Below are 27,030 nucleotides of genomic sequence, written 5' to 3' on the forward strand. Positions count from 1 at the left end.
CTGTCTCAGAGGCTTGTGTGGCCACTAATAACCAATTCCATGCTTCTGCTAAGGGAAAATATGGGGATCAGAAAAATTTTCCCTGCAGCTTCTTGGAATATCTTTAATTTGCTCTAATAACAAGGGAATCAGAAATCTCAGGCCAGCGATGGATGTGGTAGAAATTCTAGGGCAATTGACAACTTTCCTGCCAATTTGAGTTTATCTGCCTGGAATCATTTTAACTAATAGTGGAGGATAATTTAAGAGGAGAGAAGTATAAACATTTAAGTTGCATGTGGTAGAGGAGCTCCTCATAAGGAAATAAAATACCTAAAGAAGCAGTTAAGTGTATACCGACCTGGACAAAAACAAAAAAAAAACAAAACCACAAACAACAACAGTAAAAAAGAAAAAAAGAAGTGAAGTTGCAGTATGTGGTAATGCAGGTAAGACTTGGGCTAGGCTAGTTACTTGGGTAGAGTTGTTAATGAACCCATAAAGGGGGTTCACTGTTGCTGGCCACACAGAAAGCCACCTACTGAGATAAGGATTGTCAAGGAGGAAAAGGATTTATTTCAGAGGACGTGCCAACTGGGAAGGGGAGGCACAGGTTACCTCAAATTCACCCAATTAGCAGGGTTAAGGTTTTTTTTTTTTTGCCAGGGCCAGGTTTGAACCTTCCACTACTGGTATATGGGGCCGGCGTCCTACTCCTTGAGCCATAGGTGCTGCCCAGGTTAAGTGGTTTATGGAGAAGAAAATGAATAATGAACAAGGGGAGTGAAATCCATTGCATGTTTGGGGTGGAGTGCAGTGCACGCAAACACACTGAGCAATCATCTTAGTTCATACATACCATGAACTAAAAATGGTAGACAAATCCCTCCCCAAGATGGGGATTTTAGTATTATAATGAGGTAGGGGTTAATATTCTTTCTTGTTCATTCTTTCAGCCTTGTGTGCAGGCTTAGTGGCTCTTGGTCAAAATCTGCGGTGGCTTATCACTCATCTTGACTTTCTCCCGACATTCTGGTAGAGTAAGGCTCCATAGTCATCTAGGGCTATAAGGAGGTTCTGCTTTTTCCTGGGAAAAACTTAAATTGCATCAACGTACAAAAAAATGACAAAGTTATGTTCAGCGGTTTATACCGAGACCTCTCTCTCTTTTCTGTACTTTTTCTTTTCTTCTTTTTTTAAAATTTATCATTTTTTTATTGTTAAATCATAGCTGTGTACATTTGTGCAATCAAGGGGTACATGTGCTGGTTTCATATACAATCTGAAATATTCTCGTCAAACTATTCAATGTAGCCTTCATGGCATTTTCTTAGTTATTGTATATAGACATTTGTATTCTGCATTTAGTAGGTTTCGCCTGTACCCATTCTAAGATGCACCGTAGGTGTGACCCCACCCATTACCCTCCTTCCACCCTGATTTCCTCCCTCTCTTCCCCTCCCTTGATCCTTTCCCCATATTCTTGTGTTATAGTTGGGTTACAGCCTTCATATGAAAGCTATAAATTAGCTTCATGGTATGGCTGAGTACATTGGATACTTTTTCTTCCATTCTTGAGATACTTTGCTAAGAAGAATATGTTCCAGCTCCATCCATATAAGCATGAAAGAGGTAAAGTCTCCATCTTTCTTTAAGGCTGCATAATTTGAAAAGATCAATAAAATAGATAAACCTTTTGCCAACCTAACCAGGAGAAAAAAGAGTAAAATCTCTAATTTCATCAGTCAGAAATGGTAGAGATGAAATAACAACAGACCCTTCAGAAATTAAAAAAATCCTTAACGAATATTACAAGAAACTTTACTGTCTGAAATATGAAAATCTGAAAAAAATCGACCAATACTTGGAAGTATGCCACCTACCAAGACTTAGCCAGAGGAAGTGAAAATGTTGAACAGGCCTATATCAAGTTCTGAAATAGCATCAACTATACAAAATCTCCCTAAAAAGAAAAGCCCAGGACCAGATGGCTTTACGTCAGAATTCTACCAAACTTTTAAAGAAGAACTAGTACCTATATTACTAAACCTCTTCCAAAATATAGAAAAAGAAGGAATACTACCCAATACATTCTACGAAGCAAACATCACCTTGATCCCTAAACCAGGGAAAGACTCAACAAGAAAACAGAATTATAGACCAATGTCACTAATGAATATTGATGTAAATATACTCAATAAGATCCTAACAAACAGAATCCAACAACACATCCAAAAAATTATATACCATGACAAAGTGGGATTTATCTCAGGCTCTCAAGGCTGGTTCAATATACGTAAATCTATAAATGCAATTCAGCACATAAACAAATATAAAGCCCATATGATTCTCTCAATTGATACAGAAAAAGCTTTTGATAATATCCAGCATCCCTTCATGATCAGAACACTTAAGAAAACTAGTATAGAAGGGACATTTCTTAAACTAATAGAGGCCATCTACAGCAAACCCACAGCCAATATCGTATTGAATGGAGTTAAATTGAAATCATTTCCACTTAGATCAGGGACCAGGCAAGGCTGCCCATTGTCTCCATTGCTCTTTAACATTGTAACGGAAGTTTTAGCCATTGCAATTAGGGAAGAAAAGGCGATCAAGGGTATCCACATAGGGTCAGAAGAGATCAAACTTTAGCTCTTCGCAGATGACATGATTGTATATCTGGAAAACACCAGGGATTCTACTACAAAACTTTTAGAAGTGATCAAGGAATATAGCAATGTCTCAGGCTACAAAATCAACACCCATAAATCCATAGCCTTTATATATACCAACAATAGCCAAGCTGAAAAAACAGTCAAGGACTCTATTCCTTTCACAGTAGTGCCAAAGAAGTTGAAATATTTGGCAGTTTATCTAACAAAGGACGTGAAAGATCTCTATAAAGAGAACTACGAAACTTTAAGAAAAGAAATAGCTGAAGATGTTAACAAATGGAAAAACATACCATGCTCATGGCTGGGAAGAAGCAACATCATTAAAATGTCTATACTACCCAAAGCAATATATAATTTTAATGCAATTCCTATAAAAGCTTCTTTTCTGTACTTTTTCTAAGACTGATGTTGCTAGGCCACTGGAGCTGACTTAACACTCACTGTTTCATCCCTGTCCATTCAAGGTCACTTAGCCGCCTGCTTCAGTTCTGATGTGAACCCTAGAAAGTCTTTTGGAATATGAGGGAGCTAAGAGAATACAGAACTGTAAAATTTTGTTATGAAACCAGTCACAAAGTGACTGGGAAGATAAGGGTTTTTAATAGATTTCCCTCAGCTTCAACTTTCCATCTTTGATAAGAATGTTATTTTACAGGCAGGACATCTTTCAGAAGGCAATTTCATCTCCTGTATTCAAGAAATAGAATAACAGTCACAGCGATCTTACATTCCCTGTTTTTTTAAGTGCCTTTAATTCACAATGGTGAATATACCAAAGTAGCTTATTTGTGGGTGGCATATTTTTAACTCCGTCAAAGGCTAAAAGCCTTGGATAGAAATGCATACTTGACAGCATGGAAAACGTTTTCAGCTTAACATTTCCCAAGAGTGTAATACATTTAACTGGGATACACTGAGTGCTTACTTTTGTCTCATTTAACCTCATGTTCCCCAAAGCTGCTGCTCTTTCTGCCTCATCTTACGTAAGCGAAAACTCAGGCTCCGAAAGCTAAGTGATCCTACAAAGGTGACGGATGAACTGAGACTTGGTCAGGGGCTCTCAGCCTGGCCTTCTTCACACGAAGCAGACGCGCCCTAAGATGCTGGGGAAGTACATGGTAGGGCTATTCACTGCCTTCTTCCCTTGGCTTGCCTTGGATATCCAACTTCCCTGCGGTAAAGTGCTCCACCTACTGAGCTTGGAAACGAAGCCCCGAAACCAGTACACCTGAAAGGCTCCGACTGACTACAGACACTGTAAAGAGTCTCATTCCGCCTTTTACGGTGGCTGCGTCGCGGGCTCATGGCCCGCACTCAAAATGGCGGCGTCGGCGTCAGAGTTCTCTTGCCCGTCTCCAACATGGCGAGGACAGGACCCACCTCCGTGGGCACGGGAGTCATGTGACCCACACAATGGCTGAGTGCCTACTCCAGGCTTCCCGGCAACGCCGAGTGAAAGCCATGACGGCCGCCGCGGGTTCGGCGGGCCGCGCCGCGTTGCCCCTTCTGCTGTGCGCTCTCCTGGCGCCCGGCGGCACGTACGTGCTCGACGACTCCGACGGGCTGGGCCGGGAGTTCGACGGCATCGGCGCGGTCAGCGGAGGCGGGGTGAGCGGCAAACAGCGGGCGCGGGGCGCCGGGGGTCTGGTCCCGCCCCACAAGCCCCTGCGGCGTTGCCAGGCGTTTAGACGCGCTCCGGTCTGGGTCCCACTTTCGCGGCGGCTGAAATGGGTGTTCGCTCGTTTAACAGAAACCTAGAGAGGCAGTTAGATTTGAACAAATGAGGATCCAGAGATCCAGAGAATTAAAGTGACAGGTCTAGGTACTGACAAGAAAGAAGTTCAAATACCCACGACGGGCGATGGGGCCTGTGCCTTGTGGTGGATGAGACAGCATCCTGAGAGGGTTCCTCCGGAAGGTTAGGGAACCCGGGAGCGTCCGTGTGCGAAAGAGGAAGCCTAACGGGAAGCTTTGGCTTTGTCTCTTCCATTTTGGGGGTTGGTGGGTGGCAGATTAGGGGGCCCCCCAGCTCTTCCAGAGCGGTCAGTGCCAAATAGGATGTGTGTATAGGAATGACTGGTGCCTGGAAGTCTCTTTAGGAAGATTCTAAGAGACCTGAGACTATCTGGGACTTTATTATTATTATAATTTTTGATGGGAGACACCATGTTAATCACTAGGTCTGATGGAGAGTAAACAGGTGGCAAGGAAGTGGCTAAGGCGTGAGATCATGAATTACACCCCGGAATGGCAAGAGCCTATGCCTTTTTGGTGGCTATTTCTATTTGCCAAGAGGTGTGGGAAATGTTGGCTCTTAACTCTCAGAACGCGTAAGTGTGTACTTGTTAAGAGGTAGATTCTGTCTTACCTCTCCCATTGTGACTTTGTAGTTCTGGACTGGGGACTGAGAATCCTCTGTTTTACACCAGTTAATTCTCAAACTAGGTATTGAGAGATCTTTTTGATTCAGGGATTTCAAAAACGGGATGTGGGTTTTTTTTTTTTTAATTTTAGAATAGTTTTAGATTTAGAGAAAAGTTATGAAGACAATTGAGAATTCTTATACATCATGCAGCCAGTTTTTGTTAGTACCAGCATCCCACATCAGGGTGCTACATTTCTCACAACCAATATTGATAACGCTGTTATTAATGAAAGTTTATAGATCATTTACATTTCCCTAGCTTTTACCCAGTGCCCTTTTTATTTTCTGAGATTCCAGCCAGGATTAGCATGTATTCTTCGGGTTCTCTTGCCTCATAGTTGGGATGCTTTCCATAGGATTTGCTTGAAACATGAGCAAAATTGTGAGTGAGCGTGGCTGGTCCTTAATCATGCCTAAAAATGGCTTCTAGACCCCACGTGTTCTTCAGTAGTATGGCACCTAATAATGTTTACTTGCCTTAAACCTAATGCTGTTTGTAATTATTGTCCCTGTTTTAATCCCTTCAGTTACTGTGAGCTCATGGGCTTTATGATGGCAGACTTTTGGGGTTTTGTTTTTTGCTTTGTACCCCAAATCATATCTGGAGCTAATTTTATCTGACAATGTTTAGGTCGAACTGTTGGTTTTTCTGGGTTAAGTTAGATGGAGCTTGGTACTTAGATTCAACACAGAAGACAAATGCTTGCTCGCTGCATGAGTGACCTGGCCTGTAGCCTGATCTCATGATGTGGAGGAAAAGTATTTAAGGAGAAACCTGTGGGCTAGTGAGCTAATGCATTTGTTCTTTACAACTACTATTTTTAAATTTTGGGAGGGGGGTCTAAATCAGAAATAGCCATTATTTCATTAAACGAGGCTCCATATTTCCTTCTGATACCTTTACTTGTGATATAAATCTAGTGTATAAACATACTGAGAAATGGGAGTCTTTGGTTTCAATATGTTTATTAAGCTCAATTTAAATTATTAAAACGCGAAGAATTGTTTCACAACTCAGGGTAGGAAATGTCTAGCTAGTCTTATAGAATATCTAACAATTATTAGTGTCCCTACAGATAGGGCATTGCTCTTCCTAGGAACTCAATAAATAATGAAAATGATTGCACCATCATGTTTGTGCACTACTTTAAGCTTCATGTGGAGTACCTTGTACCTAGCACAGATTGTGGGAGTGTTTAGAATGTTCTAATATAATCTTCATATCAGATAAGGAAGGCAGTATGATTCAGTAAGTAGTTAAGAATTTTAAGAGAATAATCCCAAGGGTCCATTCTGGGCCATGCCATTGACTGTATGGCCTTGCCAAGTTATTTACCTTCTCTTTAAGGAGAAACCTGTGGGCTAGTCAGCTAATGCTGAGTTTTTGTCTGAGGTTTTTTTTTTTTTTTTTTTTTTTAAGATACAGTGATACCTGCCTAGCAGGTGCATTCTAAGGATAAATGATAAGGATAAATGATGTCTGGCACATGACTGATTTTGGTTAATAACTAGTTTCAGGGATTAGAGAGGAGGAAGTTATTTCAAGGACTTTGTATGAAGAAATGTTCCCAAGGGATCTTCCTGGGCTTGTAAAACAGCTCCAGTCTTTATGCAGGCAGTGTGGTTAGTTATCCCATAATTTGTTATTACTTGGTGGTACATTTCAACATTTGGTTATATTGCCATTGATGTAGGCTTTTGCATTAGGTGTGACTGTAGGTTGTAATAGCATAATAATGATGTGTGTTTGGCTAAAGCTGGTACTTTCTGAATTAAATGTGGGAGTGCATAGAGGGCAAAATAACCCACAAACAGCAAAAAAATATAATTCTAATGTATAATGCAGGGTAAGAAGCATTGTTTACCTAGGGTCAAGGATATACAGTGTTCATTCATTTAGAGAGTGCCTACTTTAATACAGTAGAACCTCTGTAAGTTGAACACCCAAGGGACTGTAACAAAGTGGTCAACATACAGAAGTGGTAAATGTAGAAACTAGGCTTACTGTACTGATATATACATACATGTGATGCATGTCCAGTCTATGAAAATTAGGTCAACATAGGGAAGTGATCAAGTACAGAGGTTCTGTGTTTGAACTTCTGCTGGGCTGTAAGCTCTTTGAGAACAATGTCTTCTAAGGCCAATTTGTATGTACAACACCCACTATTTATTGAGAGTTTAGTATGTACCAGGTACTGTACAAAGTCCTTTAGGTGCATCTTATTTTAGTCTTACAACATCTGAATGGTGGGGTAACCTAGTTTACAATAAGCTATTATCACATAGCTTGTAGATCACCGGTTCTCAACCTTCCTAATGCTGCAGCCCTTTACAGTTCCTGTGGGTGGCGACCCATAGTTTGAGAACTACTGTTGTAGATGATGATTTCAGGATACAAACTCCATTTGACTGAAAGCCTCCTACTTTATGATGCCTTTATGTATCAGTGTAACAAAGAAAGAAAAATAAAAAAAGTAAATGTGTATTGAATAACTAAGAATGGGGATATGAACTTAAGTAAGATACAGTCCATGTCCTCAAGGAACTTGGAGGTGAGTCAGAATAGTAAAGCAGTAATTAGGGTGTTGGAGTTAGAAGTGGTAGGGTAGAGATATGGACCTGGTGCTAAGGGATCACAAAGGAGGAGCACATCAAATCAGAGGGGGTCAGAAGGCATCCTTCCTTGAAGAGGTGGGGTTGGAGCTAAAAGCTGAAGGATGAAGTAGAGTTGTTCAAGTGAGGATATGGGGGTGCATTCCAAGCAGAAGGAAGAGAAAAAGTGGTTTGATCTGTTTAGATAGGTGTGACAGTGATAAGAGGTAAAGTGTGGGAGTTAGGATCCAAATAATCAAGGGATTTGGGTACAAAACAGTAATTTGAGTTTTATCCTCAAAGCTGTTAGAGAAGGGGAGGTCTTAGCAGGTTTAAACAGAGTAATTTCATGATTACGTTTATATTTTGGAATGATTAATCTGGTAAGTAATATGGAAGATAGAAGACACAGGCCTCCTCTCGGAGGCCGAGAGGAACCCTGAGACCATTTAGACTTTTTTAATAAGTGGAGGAAGATCAGTGGGGTTAAAGAGTAGGGGATGGATTTGAGAGATATTAAGGACATCTTGGTGACCAAGGATGGATGGCAAGTTTGGTAAAAGGGTGGCCCCGAATTTATAGTATAGGCAGATGATGTCATTCATTACTAACAAGTGCAGGAAAAAGAGCAGATTTAGGTGAAAGTGCTATGTTTGGTTTGGTGTGTGTCAGGTAGATGGTATGAATGGCTAGAGAGCAATGCTGTGGGTCTGTGTCTCACTGGCAGAGACTGGGAATGTTCTGGGTATGCGAGAATAGATCTGGCACCACCAGAATGTTAGTGGTAGCATGTATAAAAGTATGAAATAGAAAGTTGAGACTTATCAAAGTCAGGATATTGCCCCTATTATACATGCACCTGCAAGGTGTTAGCAATTAGAACCTAGAGTTGTATGGCTTCCAAGCATAGGGACATGCTACTGTCTCATGCTGAAAACCTGCCCTTTTTGTTCCTTTGCTTATATTGCCTCCCAAAGGATAGAATATGGGTCACTTACTGGTTTTGTGATTTCTTTTTTCAAGTAGTCATTGGCTTGGCTAGTCTAGGTGTGATCAAATATCGGTACCTGCACTGTGTACCTGCATCATTTGGTACATTCTGATGCCAGTCTAGTGTGAAGTTTCCTGGTCTGGGGAGTATTGTTGGTCATTTTTAATAGTAAAAGAATTTATAAGAATGAGGACAGTAGTGCTTCTTTTTAGCATTGCTGCTCATAGTGTTTTTCTGAAAGATGTTGAGGGGACATAATATCTAAGATTCTTTGCTCTCTATCCCCAGTGTATTTTTGCTGCCAAATTGTCCTAAGATAGAAAACCTAAGTTTCAAGATAGGTTGGATATGAGGTTCAGCAGTAGCCTTGCAAGCTTACCTCCCAGCCACCCCTCATCCCAGCAGCAGTGAATCTTATAGCTGTTGAACAAAGAGCAGCCTTACTTGTCCAATGATTGACAAAGCAGGGGCAGGCAAAAAACCTGGGAAGTGACTTTCTACAGCTTGATTTGCTGGAGAACTGGCTAAGCAGGGGTATGTCAGGTGGTGTACAAGAACACTGTAGATAAGTATTCATGATTAGATTTCTTTTATTCATACTTTTGAAAACTTTTCTTTTAGGCAACCTCTCGACTTCTAGTAAATTACCCAGAGCCCTATCGTTCTCAGATACTGGATTATCTTTTTAAGGTAATGAAAAAAATAATTATTTAATGGTACTTGTGATATTTTAGAATTTGTACAACAAATTTATCAGCTTCACAATTAAAGCTTTTGGAAACAATGACAAGTTACTTTTGGAATAAGTTGCCATTTGAATTTTTGCTGTTGTTTTAAATCTGTAAAACCAAAGGCAATAATTAGAAATTGTCTTAAAGCTTCACTGGATAAAGCACCATGTTAATACTGTTAATTCTTTCCACAGCCATATTTCGGTGCCTCACTGCATATTCTAAAAGTTGAAATAGGTGGTGATGGGCAGACCACAGGTAGGAGAATTTGAGTAGGATTTTTCCCTCCAACATTTTAATCTATAATGAAACATATGAACTATGATTTCAGACTATGGGTAAATAATACCAACACTTTTTAGATTGATTATTCTTTAGTAGATGGTTTCTTCTTGTTCCTTTTTAAATTGTAATTATTTTAAAAGTTATGTATAAATATGGATTTTCCATTAAAAACAGTGCAGTATTCAGACTTTAAATTGCTTATGTAGTTGAGGTAATCAGTAGTAAATAAATCCACATTTTTTTTTTAAAACCAGTATATACTAGACAGAGGATAGGGATAGTTTGGAATTTTATTGAGAAAATAAAAAAGAAAGATTTCAATTTTGTATAGAACGTTTAAGGTGTTATTAGTTTTAAAATATGTTGTAAAATATAAGTACTCAATATTTCAGAAATATGACTTTTTTCTTTTAAAAACAAGTGTTTTTAATTACTAAATCGTCAGAGGATTGGCTTTGTGTAGTACATATTATCAATTAGTTTATAGGCCTCTGATTTCCAGAAAGAAGAAAAAATAATTTAGTTCTCTCAATGGCTTAATATTTACACGTCACATTTCGTTATAATGAACTCTAGAGTATTTTCTGTATACTTGTGTTCCTGTTAGTGACTTAGAATTAATTTTTTGTTAAACAGATATATTAAACATCCGTGTTGTAGGATTAGTGTTTTTGTTGAAAGAAAAAGTACATATCAAAAACTAAACAAAACCCCATAACAGAAACTTCCCCCAAACTATTGCAAGAGTATATATCTTTGGTTACCTTTTAGGCAGAATCGGTAATGACTGGCCAGCTTCATTTGCTGAAGCTAAAATACAGTTAGAGATACAGAAATAGGCAGTTCTTGTGAATCTGATGTTTGCCTTTAAGAAGAAATGAACAAGGCCTCCTCTTTTTGGAATGCCTTACTTAGCAAGGGCTGACCTGAACCTAGGAACTCGTGAAGAAGTTGATGTCAATTAGCTGCTTTGATGGTATGATGATATTATCTCTGCTAACTACAGATGCTAGTATAGAATTTTGTAATTATTGTAGGGGGGTTGTATACTAGTTTCTTTTCTAAACTCTTGCTATATCAACACATATTATGGGCTTAAAATGTAGGGGTGAGAATTGGGGATTGAAGCTTACGAGGCCAGGGATTCACATCCAAAATTGAGAAGGTGAAAGTTGAGGTGATGTGAATTTTTTTTCTTTTTTTTTAATTAAATAATAGGTGTGTACATTAATGTGATCATGGGGCACCATACACTGGTTTTATAGACCGATTGACACATTTTCATCACACTGGTTAACATAGCCTTCCTGGCATTTTCTTAGTTATTCTGTTAAGACATTTACTAAGTTTCACATATACCCTTGTAAGATGCACCACAGGTGTAATCCCACCAATCACCCTCCCTCTGCTCACCTCCCCCGTCCTTCCCTTCCCTTTCCTCCTTCCCCCTATTCTTAGGTTATAAGTTGGGTTATAGCTTTCATGTGAAAGCCATAAATTAGTTTCATAGTAGGGCTGAGTACATTGCATACTTTTTCTTCCATTCTTGAGATACTTTACTAAGAAGGGTTTGTTCCAGCTCCATCCATGTAAACATGAAAGAGGTAAAGTCTCCATCTTTCTTTAAGGCTGCATAATATTCCATGGTGTACGTATACCACAATTTATTAATCCATTCGTGGATCGATGGGCACTTGGGCTTTTTCCATGACTTAGCAATTATGAATTGGGCTGCCATAAACATTCTGATACAAATATCTTTGTTATGATGTGATTTTTGGTCTTCTGGGTATATGCCTAGTAGAGGAATTATAGGACTGAATGGCAAATCTATTTTTAGATCTCTAAGTGTTCTCCAAACATCTTTCCAAAAGGAATGTATTAATGTGCATTCCCACCAGCAGTGTAGAAGTGTTCCTTTTCTCCACATCCACGCCAACATCTCTGGTCTTGGGATTTTGTGATATAGGCTAATCTTACTGGAGTTAGACGATATCTCAAAGTCGTTTTGATTTGCATTTCTCTGATGATTAAAGATGATGAGCATTTTGTCATATGTCTGTAGGCTGTGCGCCTGTCTTCTTCAGAGAAGTTTCTCTTCAAGTCCCTTGCCCAGCCTGCGATGGGATCACTTGTTCTTTTCTTGCTTATACTTTTGAGTTCTCTGTGGATTCTGGTTATTAAATCTTTGTCGGAGACAAAACCTGCAAATATCTTCTCCCATTCTGAGGGCTGTTTGCTTGCTTTACTTACTGTGTTCTTGGCTGTGCAGAAAATTTTTCAGGTCCCAGTAGTGTATTTTTGAAGCTGTGTCAATTGCCTGGGGGGGTCCTCCTCATAAAATACTCGCCCAGACCGATTTCTTCAAGGGTTTTCCCTGCACTCTCTTCTAGTATTTTTCCAGTTTCATGTCTTAAGTTTAAATCTTTAATCCAGTGAAAGTCTATCTTAGATAATGGTTAATGGTGTGGGTCCAGTTTCAGTCTTCTGCAGGTTGCCAGCCAGTTCACCCAGCACCATTTGTTAAATAGGGAATCTTTCCCCCACTGAATGTTTTTAATTGGCTGTCAAAGATCAAATAACAGTAAGTAGCTGGATTCATCTCTTGGTTCTCTTATTCTGTTCCAGACATCTACTTCTGTGTTTTTGTGCCAGTACCATGCTGTTTTGATCACTATTGATTTATAGTATGGTCTGAGGTCTGGTAGCGTGATTTCTCCTGCTTTGTTTTTATTTCTGAGTAATGTCTTGGCTATTCGAGGTTTTTTTCTGATTCCATATAAAAAGTATTATTTTTTCAAGATCTTTAAAGTATGACGGTAGAGCTTTAATAGGGATTGCATTAAAATTGTATATTGCTTTGGGTAGTATGGACATTTTAACAATGTTGATTCTTCCCAGCCATGAGCATGGTATGTTTTTCCATGTTTGTTAACATTTTCAGCTATTTCTTTTCTTAGAGTTTCATAGTTCTCTTTATAGAGATCGTTCACGTCCTTTGTTAGATAAACTCCCAGATATTTTATCTTCTTTGGCATTACTGTGAATGGAATAGAGTCCTTAACTGTTTTTTTGGCTTGGCTATTGTTGGTATATATAAAGGCTATTGATTTATGAATGTTAATTTTGTAACCTGAGATGCTGCTGTATTCCTTGATAATTTCTAACAGTTTTGTAGTAGAATCCCTGGTGTTTTCCAGATATACAATCATATTATCTGCTAAGAGTGAAAGTTTGATCTCTTCTGACCCTATGTGGATACCCTTGATCGCCTTTTCTTCCCTAATTGTGGTGGCTAAAACTTCCATTACAATGTTAAAGAGCAGTGGAGACAATGGGGGGCAGCCTTGACTGGTTCCTGATCTGAGTGGAAATAATTTCAATTTAACTCCATTCAATACCATATTGGCTGTGGGTTTGCTATAGATGGCCTCTACCAGTTTAAGAAATGTCCCTTCTATACCAGTTTTCTTAAGTGTTCTGATCATGAAGGGATGCTGGATATTATCAAAAGCTTTTTCTGCATCGATTGAGAGAATCATATGGTCTTTATTTTTAATTTGTTTATGTGCTGAATTATACTTACAGATTTATGTATATTGAACCAGCCTTGAGAGCCTGGGATAAAACCAACTTGGTCATGATTTATAATTTGTTTGCTGTGTTGCTGGATTCTGTTTGTTAGGATCTTGTTAAATATTTTTGCATCAATATTCATTAGTGATATTGGTCTATAATTTTCTTTTCTTGTTGGGTCTTTTCCTGGTTTGGGGATCAGGGTGATGTTTGCTTCATAGAATGTGTTGGGTAGTCTTCCTTCTTTTTCTACATTTTGGAACAGGTTGGGTAATATAGGTACTAATTCCTCTTTAAAGGTTTGGTAGAATTCTGACGTGAAGCCATCTGGTCCCGGGCTTTTCTTTTTAGGGAGGTTTTGTATGGTTGATGCTACTTCCGAACTTGATATGGGCCTGTTCAACATTTCCACTTGATTCTGGCTAAGTCTTGGAAGGTGACGTGCTTCCAACTATTGGTCAATTTGTTTCAGATTTTCATATTTCTGAGAATAAAGTTTCTTGCAATATTCATTAAGGATTTTTTGAATGTCTGAGGAGTCTGTTGTTATTTCATGTTTGTTGTTTCTGATTGATGAGATTAGAGATTTTACTCTTTTTTCCTGGTTAGGTTAGCCAAAGGTTTATCTATTTTATTGACCTTTTCAAAAAACCAACTTTTTGATTTATTGACCTGTTGTATAATTCTTTTGTTTTCAATTTCATTTAATTCTGCTCTAATTTTCGTTCTTTTCTTCTACTGGGTTTGGGGTTGGAACGTTCTTCCTTTTCCAGGTGCTTGAGATGTCCCATTAAGTTGTTAACTTCCTCTCTTTCCATTCTCTTGAGGAAGGCTTGCAGTGCTCTAAATTTTCCTCTTAGGACTGCCTTTGCGGTATCCCAGTGGTTCTGATTGTGTCTTCATTGTCGTTTTGTTCCAAAAATTTGGCAGTTCCCTTCTTAATCTCGTTTCTGACCCAGCTATCATTCAGCATAAGGTTATTTAACTTCCATGTTTTTGTATGAGTATGCAGATTCCTGTTGTTACTGAGTTCAACTTTTATTCCATGGTGGTCTAAGAGGATGCAAGGAATAATTTCTATTCCTTTAAATTTACTGAGGTTAGTCTTGTGACCTAAGATGTGATCAGTGATGAAGTATGTTCCGTGGGCTGATGAAAAGTATGTGTATTCAGTTTTTTTTTGGATGAAATGTTCTTTAGATGTCTGTTAAATCCAAATGTTGGATGGTTAGGTTTAAGTGTAAAATTTCTTTGCTCAGCTTCTTATTGGAAGATCTATCCAACACTACGAAAGGAGTGTTGAAATCTCCAACTATTATGGAGCTGGAGGAAATGAAGTTGCTCATGTCTGTTAAGAGTTTCTGTTATAATTGAGGTGCATTCTGGTTGGGTGCATTGATATTAATAATTGAAATCTCATCATATGGAGTATTACCCTTAACAAATATGAGGTGACCATTCTTATCCTTCCTTACTTTTGTTGGTTTAAAGCCTCTTATATCAGCAAATAGAATTGCAACCCCTGCTTTTTTCAGGTTACCATTTGCCTGAAATATGAATGACCATCCTTTCACACTGAGTCTATGTTTGTCTTTTAAGGTAAGATGTGACTCTTGTATGCAGCAAATATCTGGCCTGAGTTTTTGTATCCAGTCAGCTAAACTGTGCGTCTTTAGAGGTCAGTTTAAGCTGTTCACATTAATGGATCATATTGATAAGTCTGGTAAAATTTTAGGTATCGAGTTTTTCGAAAGTCCAGTGGACATTTTTAATCCTTTCGCCACTGTGGAAGTTGGAGTTTGATCAAAAGTTTCTGAGTGAGTTTACTTTTGTGGTAGAGGATTGCGCTGGTCATTATGGAGGATAGGTCTGAGAATATCCTGAAGAGCTGGTTTGGTTATGGTAAATTTCTTCAGCATATGAATGTAATTAAAGTATTTAATTTCTCCATCATAAATGAAACTCAGTCTACCCCTTTCCGGGGTTGAAAGTTATTTTGCTTTAGGAGATTAAAAGTCGATGACCACCCTCTTCTGGCTTGAAAAGTTTCAGCAGAGAGATCTGCAGTCATTCTAATATTCTTCCCTTTGTAGGTAATGGATTTCTTACATCTGTCTGCTTTCAGAATTTTCTCCTTCATATTAACTTTAGTGAAGTTAATTATGATATGCTTGGGGGACGTCTTATTCAGATTGAGTCATTCTGGGGTTCTGCAACTGTCTGCTATCTAAATTTCAGAATCTCTATGCATGTCTGGAAAATTCTCTTTCATAATTTCATGGAGAAGGGCCTCTGTGCCTTGTGAGGCCACATCATTACTTTCAGGGATTCCAATGAGGTGGATATTAGCCTTCTTTGAATTATCCCAGAGCGCTCTGAGAGAATGATCCATTTTTGCTCTCCATTTCTCTTCCTCTGAGTGTTTGGGAGCGTTCAAAGGCTTTGGCTTCAATGTCAGAAATCCTTTCTTCTGCTTGCTCCACTCTGTTACTGAGGGATTCTACTGTATTTTTCAGATCTTTGAGCGCTGCAAATTCTTGCTTCAGTGTGTCAAAATCTTTGGTAGTTTTGTCTTTAAAATTGTTAAATTCTTGAGACAACTTTTGAATTTGCGAATTTCTAATTCCGACTTTTGAATTGCTGCTCGAATTTCTAATTCCAAATTTTCCTCCATTTTATTAATCTTGTTTGCAATCCAAATTCTGAATTCAATTTCTGACATCTCAGCCAGCTGTTTATGAATGGGATCTTCAGATACATCTGCCATATGTTTCCTTGGGGGGTGTGGATCTATTCTGGTTATTCATGTTACCAGAGTTTTTCCGCTGATTCCACCCCATGGTTGTTTTACACTGTTTGAGTTTTCCCCTGGAAGTTTTTCTTGGACCTGTACAGTGTTATGGCCTGAGAAACTGGGGGCCTGTTTGGTGTGGTGGGGATAAATGGTTCTGTCTTGTTTTTAGCTGGTCTCTGTCCGACCCTAGTGAAACAGTTACTCTGGGTTGAAGTCTCAGCTGTGGAGAAATACCAGCAATTAAGTCACCCCACCCACCACAGGCAACAATTGGAAAAGGATAATCAAACCTTCCTACAACCACACTCCCAGGGCACCACCTGAATAGTCCTTGGGCGATTGACTCAGTTAAAAAGGTCCAAATCAATTGTCTCAGTCAGCAGCTGTCTGAGGTGGGAGAGTTTAAAAGTTCTCTGGAACTGGATTGCATGGGTCTGGTGACTACTCTGATATGGCTTGCTCCAGTGCTCCGTGGATTCAGGAGGACCCACCCAGCAAATAGATCAGTCTGGGAAGGTTGATGCCTTCTTCCCCACCTTGCACCTCTGTCAAACCCAGTCACTGATAGTCCTGCAGGCCTTTGACTCAAGTTGCCTGTAGTGAGCAGATACTCCAGGGTTTTGCACCTGCCTGAATCACAAGGAAATCTATTTCTGCTCAGCCTGGCCGTTGTGCTCTGCCTCTATCTAGCAGGGGGAGGTGAGGGCTGATAGCCTCGGGAGCTTGATGGAGGCTGGGGGGTGTTTACTCAGTTCCAGCCCCGCCCCTGATTGATGTTACTGACAGAACAGAACAGACAACTTTGCGGGAATTTGTTTCTGTCCCTGCTAAATTCCTCTGCAGAAGAGAAACTGTTTTGAGTTCTTAGAGCCTGTGCCTCAGCTCCTGTCTTTGCTCCTGTAGGTTTGTATTCGGTTACCTGTCAGTTCTAGCCTCCTGTGTTTCTTTGTCTATAGGCTGATGATCCCCTGAAGGCCAGGTGCGTCTTAGGCTCAGTAAAACGGTCCTCTGGGTCAGCTCCGCCCTGGGAACTTCCTGGCTTGCGCATGCATTTCTAATCCCTGCGCTCCACCTAGGCCTGTACCGCCTCAGGCAAACCCTTTACTCACAGGGCCTGTGTTTCTGTCCCAGATCTGTTCCATGGTGGTTGCCACCTGAGTAGATGCCCGGCCTTCTCTGGTTGCTCTGGGAGACAGGGGGTGTGGCTTCAGAATATCCGGGAGTGAGCCCTATTGTTGCTAAAAGATGTCTACTGCTCTGTGCTTCAGGGCACTGCTGCTCCGCTGTGGTTCCCTCTCAGCTGACCATCCTCTCCTCACCTCCATGCCCCAGAGCCAGCACTGACCAGCTACAGTTCAGGCCCTGCACCGGAGGCCTGTCCCCCAAGAATCTGGACTCCTGGGGGACAGGCCTCCAGACTTCAGAGTGAGAGCGGAGGGGAGTGCTGGGAGCTCAGAGTTGCAGGTAGAGAATATATACAGTTTTATACAGTTTTATGCCTGGCAGAAGAATGCTGTGGCACCCTAGTAGGGAAGATAGGTCCAGTTTTTATAGGGTTTCTCCCGTGGAGTGTAGTGGGAGGACCTTTGAACTCTGCTCGTTTGTTTGTGGGGCACTCCGAGCCGTTCTCATGGGGGAGGGAACTCCCGTCCGCTTGGTGATGGATTTTGTACCTTTTGTTTGTATCCTTGTGGACACAGCTTGCCTCAGTGGGGTTGATGTGCATTCTTCAACCTCTTTTGGTCAGCTCTAATCCACCAGGTTACTTGTTAAATTTCTGTCTTTTAACTCTCCTTCTGGATTGGAGCCGCTGTGGAAAGCTGGCTTCAGTCAGCGATCTTGTCTCTGCCCCAAAACAACCACTGAGGTGATGTGAATTTACAGTTAGACATGGCGATTTAAGACCACAGAGAGACTGAAACCCCTGAAGAATGTAATACTAGCAATTTTCAATTATAGAGGTGATAATGTTTTCTTTAATACTGCTTATACATTTGTGATTTTATGATGTAAGATCCTTACAACGCTTAAGATAGTGGAGAGGGATGAAATAATTAGTTTTGATCATCCGTCCTCAAGTTGTATATGATTATTCTTATTTGCCCAAATGCAGGATTCCAATTAGAATACTACTTTTATGAAGTAAGAGAAAGAGTGTTGTGTGTGTGGGTGGTGGTGGTGGTGGTTTGTGTATTGGGGAAAGTGATCCCAGAAGTATCATCCTTGGATCATTTACTTCCTTTTTTGCTCTTTCCTGTTCAGATGGCACTGAACCCTCCCACATGCACTATGCGTTGGACGAGAATTATTTTCGAGGATATGAGTGGTGGTTAATGAAAGAAGCTAAGAAGAGAAACCCTAATATTATACTCATTGGTAAGAAGTGAAGTTTGCAATGCTTCTGTGGTCTTTTGCTTTTAAATTCTGAATCATATTGGTGTGTCTCTGTTAATACTGAAGTACTAGTAATGTTGCTAACATTACCAGTATGATACCAGCAGCAAAGCATGTGCCAAGCATTAACCTGTCAGATCTTTATAATCTCTCTATAACAGTAAGGCATTATTATTTTCCTTATAATAGCAGTTGAAACCTTGAGACATTATGCCTCTGACCTAAGGTCACAGACTTAGTAAATGGCAAAATTCGTTTTAGAACTTAATTACATTGTTTTTTCTCTGATGCTAACTACTTTCCTTGACAAAATAACTCATCAAATTTGAAAAAGGGCAATATGTTTACAAAATCATATATTACGCACCATACTATACCCACCTACTTAACAAAATTGTTTATTACAAGTGGTAGACCATATTTTAGAAGAGGAACAACAGAGACCAGATGTGCTGGTCTCTGTTTTGGGGATTGGGATGCAGGACAATTCAGACTGACCCCATGGGGCTTAGGTTCTAGTGGCAGGATCATTGGATAATTGTTCGAAGGGGACTGCACTCCTTTCACAGTTCTCTGACAGGGTGTACAGAGCCTGTGAAGTATTTCAGACATCCAGAGTGGTGGAATACTTTTCATCATTTGAAATGAATTTGACTTTTTGCAACAGGCTTACAGACTTCAGACTAAGTTAAATGAAATCAATTATCTGTTTTAAAGACTTGATTTCAAGTTATTTAAAAATAATTTTCACAATTAAATTAAAGAATAAGAATAATATTTTTCTAAATTAAAAAAATGAATAGCGAGTGTGTTCTTTCCAAACGGATATTTCTAAATGTTTCCTGAAATGTTTCGAGCAGTAAAAGCATCACTGAATTCAGCACAAATGCACTCCATATCAGACTTCATTTAAATGTAGAAAATCTGGCATGCAAATCATGTCCAAACAAAGACACTTTGTGAGCTTTCATATTATAGTTAGCATTTGTTTTCAAATGTTCCATTATTTCAGTGTCACATTTCTTTCGTAGTACACTTAGGTATTCCTTCTGAGTTTAGAAAAATAAGCGTTTTGTCATTTTGATTTTCACTTTTTCAGTGATGAACTAGTTTGGTAATATATTTAATTTTAAGGAATTTATTATCTGTTAGGCATATTTTAATATATTAGGAATAGAATTTAGATGCAAATTTTTTTTTTTTTTTTTTGTGATAGAGTCTCACTCTGTTGCTCTGGGTAGAGTTCACTGGTGTTATAGCTCACAGCAACTTCAAACTCTTGGGCTCAAATGGTCCTCTTGCCTCAGCCTCCTGAGTAGCTGGTACTGCAGGTGCCTGCCATGATGCCTGGCTAGCTTTTTTATTTTTGGTAGAGATGGAGGTTTCCTTCTTGCTTAGGCTGGTCTCCAACTCCTGAGCGCAAGCATCCACCCACCTCAGCTTCCAAGAGTGCTAAGATTATAGGTGGGGGCCCCGGTGCCCAGCCTGGATTCAGAATTATAAGTAGTATTTTTTACTCCTCTCACTTTTTTACTTAAAAATAATAGTCAGGTATATGTATATCATTGTTTATATATATCATTTAACAAAGGTGTATTTCCCTATTGACTCATTGTCATTTGTATCCGTATAAGGACAAACTAGTTTTGCTAAATTAGATTGCCTGGCTGATTACTATTTTGAGTAGACTTAAATTGTGAAGATGTGCTAGTGAACGAGAAATTTGTGTTATACTTACCTTATATGAGTAGCTTGGCATAAACTCATTAGATCTTTTAAATTTGACCTCAGAGAAAAGAAACAGAACCTCCCAACAGAGAGTGGAGAGGTTGAGTTAAAATTAGTATGGCACAATTTCTTTCTATTGCTAAATGTCTTTGAGAGAGATTTTTCTGCATATTGTTTGTTTTTATATTTTTTCTTGAAAGAACATATGGAATTATGGAACTTGACTCTGGAGATCAATAAGAAACTATGGTTTCCAGAAATCTGAAAGAATTTCAACAATTTTTATGTGGTATATAAGTTTCCTTTAGTCAAATCCGTATTGGGCTTTTGCTTAACTGAGTGTGATTTTTTTCTTTTTTCTGGTTTGTTCTGTTCTGTTTTTTTTAAATAGTGCTAACGCTGTTACACCCCACTACTTTTGCCTCTTCCCTTTCCTCTGCAGGATTGCCGTGGGCATTTCCCGGATGGCTGGGGAAAGGTTTCAACTGGCCTTATGTAAATCTTCAGCTGACTGCCTACTATGTGGTGACTTGGATTGTGGGTGCCAAACGTTACCATGATTTGGACATTGATTATGTCGGAGTTAGTAATATATTTAAAATATGATTTATGCTTGGACATTTATTTTTAATTTTTAAAAGCAGTTTGATAATATGGAACATTGTTGATTAACTATTTTCTGTCCTGAGATTAATTTGTTCTGTTAGCATTTGATAATAACACAGATAAATTACATGTGACCTTTTATCCTTATTCTTTGCTCATCCAAATTCTTCCCACTTTTGAAACTGTTTTTTTTACCAACTTAAATTCTCCTTTTTCATAGCTTTCTCTAGTTTGTCTAATTTTTATAAGAACACCATTTCCTGTACAGTTTAATGATTATTCTCATTTTATTCTATTGTTGAATCTTCTATTGTCCTAAACTAAAGTTTGGCAAACTTTTTCTTAAAGGGTCAGAGTGCAAAGAGGTTTGGGTTTGTGAGTTAAAGGCAATATTAAGGATCTTTTAAAGGTAATTATATAACATTTAAAATGTAACCATTTCAAAACTAAAAACCATTTTTATCTCTCAGGCTGTATAAATACAAGCAATGGGCCAGATTTGGCAGATTAGCTGAAATCTGCCTCCACCTGTCCCAAAATGTTAACACCTTTTGATTTAAAAAGTGTGAAACATGATATTGTGTCTTTCCAGCTTGTCTGTTGGCAGGCTGCAGGCATGCCTCAGACTGCGTCGTATCTCACAGCACCTTACACATACATGTGCATAGTGGGTCATCTTAAACATTTGCTTATAATATACCATCTGTTGTAACTGATATTTAAAAGATTTTGTGCAATCACAGTCATGACTTAGATTACCAGCAAACAATTATTTAGCTCCTGCTGTATTGCAGGAACTGTGTTTGAATGTTGTAGGGATACCAAGATTAATAAGCTCTTGAGGAGTTCAGTGAGAGAAAGAGATACACTAGAATAGATGAACTGCAATATCTGAGGATGAACCAAGGGTTGTGGGAAGCCAGAAGCAAGAACATACTTGTTTTTGCTGTCTTTTCCTAAATGTTTCTGGTGAATAATGGGTGACTCAGATCTCATTTAGATTCTTGGTAATCACATGTTATGGTGAGGAGCTTCTTTGAAAGAAACTCTTCCCTGTATCTTGGAAGTAAAAAAATTATAGCGTCTGCACAATAGGCTCAGCTCTGGTATTAACAATTTTTTCAGTTATAAAAAGAAAATTATAGAAGTTCTCTTTTAACTCTAAAATTTCATGCCTCATGATTCTAAACATAAGAGATTTGTTGTGCTCCTTTTATCTATCCTCATTAAGAGATTGCCTTTATGATCTAACAGGGGTCCTCAGACTACGGCCCGCAGGCCACATGAGGCGGTGTGATTGTATTTGTTCATGTTTTGTTTTTTTACTTCAAAATAAGATATGTGCAGTGTACATGGAGTTTGTTCATAGTTTTTTTTTTTTTTAAACTATAGTCCGGCCCTCCAACGGTCTGAGGGACAGTTAACTGGCCCCCTGTTTATTAAAGTTTGAGGACCCCGATCTAGAATATCATTGTGTTTCTTTGTGTGTGCTGAAAAAGATCCCTTCTATATAGTGTGCTTATTTATACTTCGCTTTCAGGTGTACCTGTGAGAACCTTGTCAGAATTATCACAACAATCTCCATATCCATTAGTTCTCCAGTGCCTAGTATAGTCCTTACAGGCATTGCACTGCCTATATTTATTGAATGAAAGAATGAATATTCCCTTGTTGGACATCTCTGGAATAAATGACTTTTTGAAAAATATCTACAAAATATTTTATGTTTTTAAAAATAACATTTTAATTTAAAAAATTGTTTTGTCTTATAAATATCTATAAATTCTATGGAAGGATATTTCACAATTTAAGAAAAACAGCTTATCAGATAATGTGAAAGATGATGGGAGATGTATCAATGACAATGTCTACTTTTTGACATTTAAAAACTTTTGATTCACATTTTTTTGTTTTTGGTTTTTCTTTTCCAGATTTGGAATGAGAGGACATTTGATATCAATTATATCAAGGTCTGTACTACTTTAATGTCTTTCTATCTTTAGGGTATTAATAATTCCTTATAGAGCCACACACAGAAATTAGTAGAAATTTATAGTAGAGAACCTACATTGTTTTACACCACAGTTATTTTGTTAGTTATGACATCAAATTCAAGCAAAATCTTAATAATAATATTGATTCCTATAATTTTTTTGTGTGCCATGAATTGCCTTTGTCTAAACAGCTGTGTTTAATTTTCTTATTTTAAAATCTTAGAATTATGATAAAGGTGATAAAAACAATTGTATCATTTTAGATACAATTAGATATATTTTAGGACTTCAAAATTGTAGCTTTTTCATTCATTGTTTTATGTCAAAATTTATAGCATATACTATTTGCATTCTTATTTCCTTTGGAATAACTGATATGTACATGTGGTGCATGTCTAGTCTATGAAAATTAGGTCAACTTGAGGTGGTCAGTGTAGGAAGGTGGTCAGCTGTGCAGTTTCTACTGTATATTCTTTATAGTGTGTAAAGATGAGTCTGTTACTGAGCAAGGGTTCACTGCCTGATGTACGTAGAAACCAATACTATGATGCTAGCTTCTGAGTAAAGAAGCTTTATTGTGAGCTCACCGGCAAGAATACAGGAGGTTATACTCAAACCTTTTTCCCCCAGCTATAGGCAGAGTATAGGAAGGGTATAGCAATGAGCAAGTCAGGAAAATACAACAGGAGTGATCTGAATGGGTCATGCATTGAGGTTATGTCGGGTCTTTGGCCCTTGAGTCTGTACTGCAGTAAAACTGGGCACTCTTTGCTTCTTAGTTGTTCCCTGTCTGAGCCCTTAGGTTACACTTATGTTTGCCCTTTTTTGTTTCTGCTGGCTCCAGGGTCACCAACAGGGCATTGGTTCATCTGGGTGTGCTCAGGTCGCAACCTGGAGGGCCACTGTAGCTGAAAAACACCTTTTCATTTTTTTGTATTTTATTACAACATTGAACCAAATTAGACTAGTTCTTAGTTAAAACCTCTGGAAAGAATAAGGGTTTGTTACTCCAACTAGAAATAAATATATAAACGAACAATTTTGTTTGTTTCTTTTAAGGTATTATTTAAGTTTGCTTTCACTGCTTACTTTATTTTTATGTTTTACTCTGGTTGTCGTGGGATTCTTGGGGTTTTAAAATTGTGTTTGGAAAATCCCATGTATGGTAGTGGATGGAAGGATGTATGAGTCTCTGGACCCTCATTGAATTCAACCAGAATAGCTTTCATTTATCTTTTTTTTTTTTTTTATTAAATCATAGCTGTGTACATTGATATAATCATGGGGCATCATTTACTAGCTTCACAGACCGTTTACCAAGTTTCACATATATCCTTGTAAGATGCACTGCTGGTGTCATTTATCTTATAAATAGAGCTTCTATCTAAGCTTTTTCTGGGAGAGAAGGATTTTACAATAAAAACATGCATCTGATAATATATTAGATAAAACTTTCTGCTGTTCATACTGACTTTGGATGGAAACTTATTTAGAAATCACAGCTTATAGACTGGTATAAGGAAAGCAGTATGTTATTCAAGTGAAATGAAATGTTATTCAAACACACTTTATAAAAAAGTAAGCAATCTTTCTGGAGATTGTCTAGGCAAAGGACTAGAAAAACTAGGTACGTCCACAGTGATAAATCCAAGTTTGACTTAAGTTGCTCTTCCTCCCCTCTGTAAGAATAAAAAAGAAATTCAGGGTGATAAAACTCAAGATTGATCTCCTAATAGAGGGATAGGGATTCTCCCACCCCCTCCTGAATTTTGAGAGTTGGTCTCTATTTACTATTGTTAAGGATCTGTTCATATTGCTTCTAGGGTGCCCTAGGACTCAGCTGAACTATTCGAAAGATGAAATTGCATTGCCACTCTGATTCTCATCACATTTTCTAAAATGTGATAGTACATCTGTTTTAAGAAACCATCCATTGAAAAGTATACCATGGATTATTAGTTTTTTTTTTTGAGACAGAGTCTCACTATGTTGCCCTCGGTAGAGTGCTGTGGCATCACAGCTCACAGCAACCTCGGCCTCTTGGGCTTAAGCGATTCTCTTGCCTCAGCCTCCCAAGTAGCTGGGACTACAGGTGCTCGCCACAACGCCCAGCTATTTTTTGTTGCAGTTGTCATTGTTGTTTAGCTGGCCTGGGGCCAGGTTCAAACCCACCAGCCTTGGTATACCTGGCTGGTGCTGTAACCACTGTGCTACAGGCGCCGAGCCTATTCCATGGATTTAATTAGAGCCTTTATTATTTGCATCCTAAAGGAGCACTTTATTTGGAAATATCTCAAGTTCAGAAAAAGTTAGAATATGAAAAGAGAGTTTGTGAAATTCTTTGTTCTTTCTTAATTTATTCAGGCAATATTATGGAGTTCCTATTACTATGTGCCAGATAGTTCCAAGTGCTTAGGGGCATAGGTGGGGGCTTATTTGTATCCATTTATCAAAAACTGGTTCTGGTATGAGACTTGACCCTCAATCCTGGGTAAAATGATGTCTCCTTATTGCTGCTCTTGATTTACATATCGATGATCCATCTAATTTGGGTCATACCTGCTTTCTGGTTTTCTAGTATACCGTTAGTTTTGGTGTCCTGGTGAGTGTGTTTGCCACCTAAGGGGGAGGGCTCCAACTCAGGCTTCTTTTAGAGTCCTCATAGGGCCCAATATTATCAAGTACCAGAGTAGGAGCTTAGTTTGTGCTTTGTTGATTTATTTCCTATTAGAATTTAGCTTGTTACTTTTTATTTTTGTATGTAGACAGTCCTACAGGTAGATTTTATTTCTTCTCTTGTTTATAAATGGGAAAGACTTGAGGATAAGGATGGAATATTTTTTATTTCTGCTTCAAGTATACAAAATATTAACTGCAATACCTTCAAAAAAGGCAGAATATTAAAAGATGTGGAAAATACTAAAAATGATAAGTTAAAGCATTTTGCCAAATGGTATGTTTAATATGATTCCCATTTTATTATTTTGTCTACATAGGAAAATTCCTGGAAAGATGCATACCAAAATAATAATGTTATTTCTGGGTAATAGTATTTGATTATTTTTTATCTCAATTCTTTCTTCCTCCCTCATATTTCTATGGTTAAACATAAGTTTAAAATCAGAAGGAAAATTCCTCTAAAGCATTTCACTCCTTGGATTCTTTTTTCTTTTCACATTCCCATAACCTAGGTTATCTTAATGTTAATGCTTTTATTTTCTACAGGAGGCACATTTCTGTTGAGAAGTGCTGATTTTTGAAGATACTTTAGCTGTCTTGGTCATAAGTGAGTAGCTAGAAACTGGTTTTTAACCTTTCCTGTGTTGTGTTTATTCCTCTAAAAGGTGTTAAGAAAAATGCTGAACTATCAAGGTCTCCAGCGAGTGAAAATCATAGCAAGTGATAATATCTGGGAGCCTATTTCTACTTCCATGCTGCTTGACTCTGAACTCTTGAAGGCAGTTGATGTTTTAGGGTAAGGAATGTTTTACTTCAAAAACTAGCAGTTTCTGCTTCCTTGCTGTGTCTTTGTTTTTGCTGTCTTCTCCTCATTTGACTATATTCTCAGAAGATAGCACTCTTGTATGTATTAACTAGAGCGTGTATAGCTCATAGTTTATTACTTTCTCTTTGAATATATGTATTTTGGGATTTTTCTATGACAATGAAGTGTATGGATAACTTTTTTTGGGGGGGCGGGGCAGAGTCTCACTATGTAGCCCTCCAGAGAGTGCCATGGTGTCACACCTCACAGCAACCTCAAACTCTGGGGGTTAAGCAATTCTCTTGCCTCAGCCTACCAAGTAGCTGGGATTACAGGCACCTGCCACAACACCCAGCTATTTTTTTGGTTCAAGTTATTATTGTTAGCAGGCCCAGGGCAGGCTCAGACCCACCAGCGTCAGTGTATGTGGCCGGTAACTTTTAAAAATGTTGATGTTTGGAGTAATAAAATGGGGCTTTGTTTAGATTAAGGAACAGAGTAGTACTGTATTTAATTTTAGAAATTATAAAGGCAATGTTGTGAAATAATTTCCTAATTCTTAGGCTTCCTGTGGTTGGGAGTTCTTGCATGAACACTTTTGTAAATTAGTGGTTTTTGAAGATATGGTTTGGTATGATTACTGACTGTAACTTTTAACTTCTACCAGTCTTCTTAGCAGTATAGCTCTGACCCTATTCCTTAATCCATTTCTGTCTATCAGCCCTCTGGGCTCTGAGCTCATTGGGTTCATTTTCTTTTTAAAGTGAATT

General features: G+C 38.5%; 1 protein-coding gene across 5 annotated transcripts in view; it reads left to right on the forward strand.

The window, feature by feature from the left end:
* The first annotated feature begins 3,975 nt into the window (after nucleotides 1–3,975).
* The window catches only part of GALC (galactosylceramidase), an 83,921-nt gene continuing 60,866 nt past the window's right edge, over nucleotides 3,976–27,030 (forward strand). The window contains exons 1-7 of one of the 5 annotated variants that reach the window (XM_053602039.1): nucleotides 3,976–4,265; nucleotides 9,290–9,358; nucleotides 9,594–9,657; nucleotides 18,317–18,430; nucleotides 20,619–20,758; nucleotides 22,714–22,752; nucleotides 26,121–26,251. In XM_053602039.1, coding sequence (XP_053458014.1) covers nucleotides 4,071–4,265; nucleotides 9,290–9,358; nucleotides 9,594–9,657; nucleotides 18,317–18,430; nucleotides 20,619–20,758; nucleotides 22,714–22,752; nucleotides 26,121–26,251 — 752 coding nt within the window. In that variant the 5' untranslated portion in view covers nucleotides 3,976–4,070. Of the gene's footprint in view, nucleotides 4,266–4,365; nucleotides 4,576–4,901; nucleotides 4,988–9,289; nucleotides 9,359–9,593; nucleotides 9,658–18,316; nucleotides 18,431–20,618; nucleotides 20,759–22,713; nucleotides 22,753–26,120; nucleotides 26,252–27,030 lie in introns of those variants that run through there. The other 4 variants (XM_053602040.1, XM_053602041.1, XM_053602042.1 and 1 more) reach the window with 4 other exon arrangements.

The sequence above is a fragment of the Nycticebus coucang genome, chromosome 9 (assembly GCF_027406575.1).
Source record: "Nycticebus coucang isolate mNycCou1 chromosome 9, mNycCou1.pri, whole genome shotgun sequence".
Classification (NCBI taxonomy): Eukaryota; Metazoa; Chordata; class Mammalia; order Primates; family Lorisidae; genus Nycticebus; species Nycticebus coucang.